The sequence below is a fragment of the Babylonia areolata genome, chromosome 26 (genome assembly GCF_041734735.1).
Source record: "Babylonia areolata isolate BAREFJ2019XMU chromosome 26, ASM4173473v1, whole genome shotgun sequence".
NCBI lineage: Eukaryota > Metazoa > Mollusca > Gastropoda > Neogastropoda > Buccinidae > Babylonia > Babylonia areolata.
The window spans coordinates 26,003,031-26,008,030 of NC_134901.1; the positions used below are offsets into that span (position 1 = coordinate 26,003,031).

The following is a 5,000-nucleotide window of genomic DNA, read 5'->3' on the forward strand; positions in this document are numbered from 1 at the left end:
GGAGGGAGGAGACTTCTTTATTTTTTTTTCCCCCCAGGGATTACATTTATGTGTTTCCGTGTGTGTACATGACACATAAACAAACGTTTAAAAACGTGAAACGGCGTCCAGTTGAATACTGTTGCAAGTGATAACCAGGGTCTAGTGGTTTGCAACGCCGCCGTTTTGACTGCAGCTTCAGCAGAAGAGAGTATCAGAAAACTGATGTGAATTTATCTGACGTGAACAGGAAGCAGCGTGTGTGAGAGGGAGGGACCGTGCAACAGGTGGCAAGAACCTCAGCGGCCGACTAAAAACTGCGTGGCTGGATATTATCGAAGGCACTGCGGTTCCTCTCAAACCGACCGTCTGGCATTGTCAGGTCAACGCAACCACTGCCTCTTTGTTTAACCCTTCGCGTACGGTTTATCTTTGTCACGGACGAATGATTATGTGGTAGAAAGAACAACAAAACAACAACAACAAAACCCTACTTTTTTCTTTTCAACGGATTTAGATGGTATGTTGAAGTTTTACATCATATTGTTGGCTTACGTGCGAGCATACTGGCAGCTGGTTGCACACACTTTGTTTTAGACAGTTGTCCATATCCGGAAATTACTGCCTTGTTGAGAGTTTTGTCTGAAAACCCAAGTTCATGCTTCGGCGTCTGGTAGAAAATCGGGGATGTAAAAAGTTGAACAATTTTCTGTAATCGAGGATTTCTTCCTTCTTTTTTTTTTAAAAAAAAAAAAAGTTGTTTTTTAAAAGACGCGTGCATTTATGAAATTACTACAATACGAACGCAAGCAAACGTCGAGTGTTCTAACTGAAGAGTAAAGAAATAGGATCTGTTGGGTTTTTTTTATTTTTTAGGTGAAAGCTCGCACCGAGTGTCCAGTTTTCAAGAACTGTATCTGATTGCTGAATGATTTCTTTTCCTGAGGAAAATCACGCATCTCCTGGTCGGACTTAAAGTTTTACGGAACACTTCACGGAAGTCACGCAAACATGGTAAGCGGTTTCAATAATAGCTGTTTGGAACTTTAAACAAAAGTTGTTGTTTTTTTTTTAAATTGAAAACTTTCAGTCTTCCTGCGTATTTCACGTGACAGCAATTTTACGCTGTTATTCGCTGAGTTCGAAGAAAAAAAAAGAAAAGACAAAAAACATTCACTCCAAAGCGACTTCTTGTGCTGTTACATTCTCCATCGACCTCACTGCTGGAAAAATAGGATTTCACAAGAGCCATTCGTGTGTTGTCAAAACTCTTCATTGCGGAGCGAAAAGCAACCGACAGCAGACAACGTCTGACAACAAGATTTCCACTGACAAACTGTTGACAGTTTCTGGGGACTACTATTGCGACAGTCGTTTTGTGATTAAAAAAAAAAAAAAAGACTCTTCACCACCGAAAAAAAAAAAGAATATTTAAAGACATCGCCTACAAACAAGATTTCCTAAAGCTTGTGTGCTGTGAAACAAAACGAAACAAAAATTCTGCTTAACAAAACAGAACTTTTACACAACGTGCTCAAACAGGATTTCGACCAAACAGGATTATGTGGTGGGAAGAAAACAAACACTGCTGAGAAACATTTCAGACTAGACCTTTAGACAGGATTTCAACCAAAAAAGAATTGAAAAGCACACAAACACACAGACACAGACAAAAGAAAAAACCATTGTGGAGACAGACTGTCAACATCTTCTAATAGGAAATCAACCAAAACAAAACAAACTTTGTGCGCTTCAAAAGAACAAAAAAACAATCATCACAGGCGATGACCAATCTGAACTTCAAACAGACCAGTGAAACAAAAATCACATGCGAAGACCAGTCGGAGCTTAATTAAGAAGAAGAAAAAAACCTGAAAATATCATAGGCGAAGACCAATCTGAGATTTATAAAAAAAAATAAATAAATAAATAAAAAATATAAAAATAAAAAGTTTAAAAAATAATAATGAAATAAGAAATCACAGCCGAAGACCAATCTGATGTTGAACAAAATCCACAAAAAACAGTAAAACAAAAATCACAGGCAGAGACCAGTTAGAGCTTAAAAAAAAAAAAAACCCAGTAAAGCAAACTTCTCATGCGAAGACCAATCTGAGCTTCAAAAAACTGTAAAAGGAAATGAAAAAAAAATTACATGCGAAGACCAGTCTGAGCTTCAAAAAACTGTAAAAGGAAATGAAAAAAAATTACATGCGAAGACCAGTCTGAGCTTCAAAAAACTGTAAAAGGAAATGAAAAAAAATTACATGCGAAGACCAGTCTGAGCTTCAAAAAACTGTAAAAGGAAATGAAAAAAAATTACATGCGAAGACCAGTCTGAGCTTCAAAAACCTGCAATTCTTTTTTTTAATCCCATGCGAAGATCAGTCTGACCTTAAAACAACAACAGTAAAAAAAAAAAAAAAAACAATAATCACAGGCAAAGACCAACCTGAGGACCTTCGCCAAGGGATTCCAGAAAAGTAGCTAGTGATGGTGATGCCTTGACCTGAGGTGCCTGAAGAGTGGATGTTGGCGGTGGATGGGGATGGTGGAGTCGACGAGGATGGCGGTGTGGAGGTCGTGGTGGAGTGGATGTCGTCGCTGTGTACGGCTGGGGCTGGGGCTGTGCCTGGTGGTGCTTCTGGTGACCTCGCCTCGGGACTGCCTGGCCAGCACTGAGGAGTGTGAGTCTGCGTGTCTGTCCGCCTTGTGTTTGTGGTGTGTTGTATTGTATTGGGTTGTGTTGCGTCGAATTGTATTGGGTTGTGTTGCGTTGCGTTGCGTTGTATTGTATTGTGATGGGTTGTGTTGCGTTGAATTGTACTGGGTTGTGTTGCGTTTGTTGCGGCGTTGCCTTGTATTGTATTGTATTGCATTGTATTGTACTGTTCTGTCTTGCATTGTATCGTATCGTGTCGTGTCATGTCGTATCATCTTGTATCGCTCTTCTTCACAACGTATTTTCTTTATTTGAAATTGGGGGCTGCTCTCCCCAGTCATACCCACTCCAGTCTTTCTGTTAATGTGTTATATATATATATATATATATATATATATATATATATATCTGTGTGTGTGTGTGTGTGTACACGTGTGTGTGTGCGTCTGTGTATGTGTGTGTGTGTGTGTGCTAGAGAGAGAGAGAGAGAGAAGAGACAGAGACAGAACCAGTGAGTTGCAAGTGAGGACAAAAATAAGTATTCCCTTCTAACACCGATGTGTCACATAAACAAGCGGTTTCTGTGGTTTGCAGGGGTTTCCTATGGCCTCTTACATTTTCAGCTCCCTCCTTTATTATGAATCTGGCCGTCAGCCCACAGGTGTCACCTCCCCTCCCCCGCCCCCCCCCCACGCCCCCACCCAAGATGCAGATTGTCCTCTTCTTCTTCTTCTGCTTCCTGTTCGTCATCATCTTCTTTTATTGTTCATTTTCGTCTTGTACTTGCTGTTGTCGTTGTTTATCTTCTTCTCCTCCTCCTCCTCCCCCTCCTCCTGCTCCTCCTCATTCTTCGTCTCCTCCTCCTCCTTCTTTTTCTTCTTCTTCTTCTTCTTCTTGTTCTTCCTGTTCATTTTTTCTTCTTGTTCTTCTTGTTGTTGTTCATCTTCTTCTCCCTCTTCTTCTTCTACTTCTTCTCCTCCTCCTCCTTCTCCTCTTCCTCCTCCTCATTCTTTTCCTCCTCCTCATTCTTCTTCTTCTTCTTCTTTTTCTTGTCCTCCTCCTCCTCCTCCTCCCCCCTCCTCCTCCTCCTCCTCCTTCTTCTCCTCCTCCTCCTCCTCCTCCTCATTCTTCTTTTTCTTTTCCTTCTTCTTCTTCTTTATGGTATGGTCAGTTTCGTTTCTAGCTCTTTAAACTCAGTGTGTGAGCTGGGCGGACTATGTTACGATGGCAGCGAGACATGGAAGGGTGAGGGAGAGAGTTATTTGGGGGACGGGGGTGTGGGGTGGGGGTTAAAGGGGAAGGGAAGGAAGTGAGGGAGGGTGGGGGGCTGTGAGGCGGTTGAGGAACGATGTGGAGGTGAGGTGATGAATGAATGAATGTCCTCTCTTCCCTCCAGCAGAAGAGAGATGGGCTGTAGATTGTTGGGGACAGATCGGTTCCGGCAACGGTACGTTGCCCCCGTGTCTCTGTCAGTCTCTGTCTTTGTCTGTCTTGTCTGTCTGCCTGTCTCTGTCTGTCTGTCTGTCTCTGCCTGTCTCTGTCTCTGTCTGTCTTGTCTGTCTGCCTGTCTCTGTCTGTCTGTCTGTCTCTGCCTGTCTCTGTCTCTGTCTGTCTTGTCTGTCTGTCTGTTTGTCTCTGTCTGTCTCTGTCTGTCTCCCTGTCTCTGTCTGTCTGTGTCTCTGTCTCTCTCTTCCTCTTTCTCTCTGTCACTCTGTCTCTGTCTGTCTGTGTATTTCTCTTGTCTGTCTGTCTGTCTCTCTGTCTCTGTCTCTCTCTCTCTCTCTCGATCGCTGTGTCGCTCTTTCTTCATTCTACTACTTTTTTTCTTTTATCCTCTCTGAAGATCTTGTATTGTCCAGCTCCCCACAGATTCTCTCATCACTACAGGGCTGGGTGGTTTAAATAAACAAAAACAAAAAAAAAGAAAAAAAAAAAAAAGAAAATAACTGGCAACTCTTTATCTCATTACCCTTGTTAAATAACATTTCATTTCTTTACGTTCCGTTTCCACCCATCTCTCTTTCACTCCCTCCCTCCTCCTGACGATGATGATGATGATGATGATCAACAACCATCTACCTGAAGATCTAGTCATCAGCCCCATCCACATGTAATAATTATGCAGCTTCGTTCAAACGTGTGTGTGTGTGTGTGTGTGTGTGTGTGTGTGTGTGTGTGTGTGTGTGTGTGCAGTGCGTGCATGTGTGAGTATGCACAAGTTTTTATATTGATATGCACTTGTATGTATCCGAATTTCTACTGTATCTGTGTTTGTGTATGATTTTTTTATTTATGTTCGTATCTTGTTATGTACTATCCCCCCCACCCACACCCGACCCCACCCCAATATTCCTTGTGA

General features: G+C 42.1%; 1 protein-coding gene across 1 annotated transcript in view; it reads left to right on the plus strand.

Annotated features, from left to right (window-relative positions):
- Positions 1-741: 741 nt before the first annotated feature.
- Positions 742-5,000, plus strand: part of LOC143300365 (uncharacterized) — a 293,289-nt gene continuing 289,030 nt past the window's right edge. Inside the window, exon 1 of the mRNA XM_076613977.1 lies at positions 742-2,666. Within this exon, the coding sequence (XP_076470092.1) occupies positions 2,522-2,666 (145 nt within the window). The 5' untranslated portion in view covers positions 742-2,521. The remainder of the gene's footprint in view (positions 2,667-5,000) is intronic.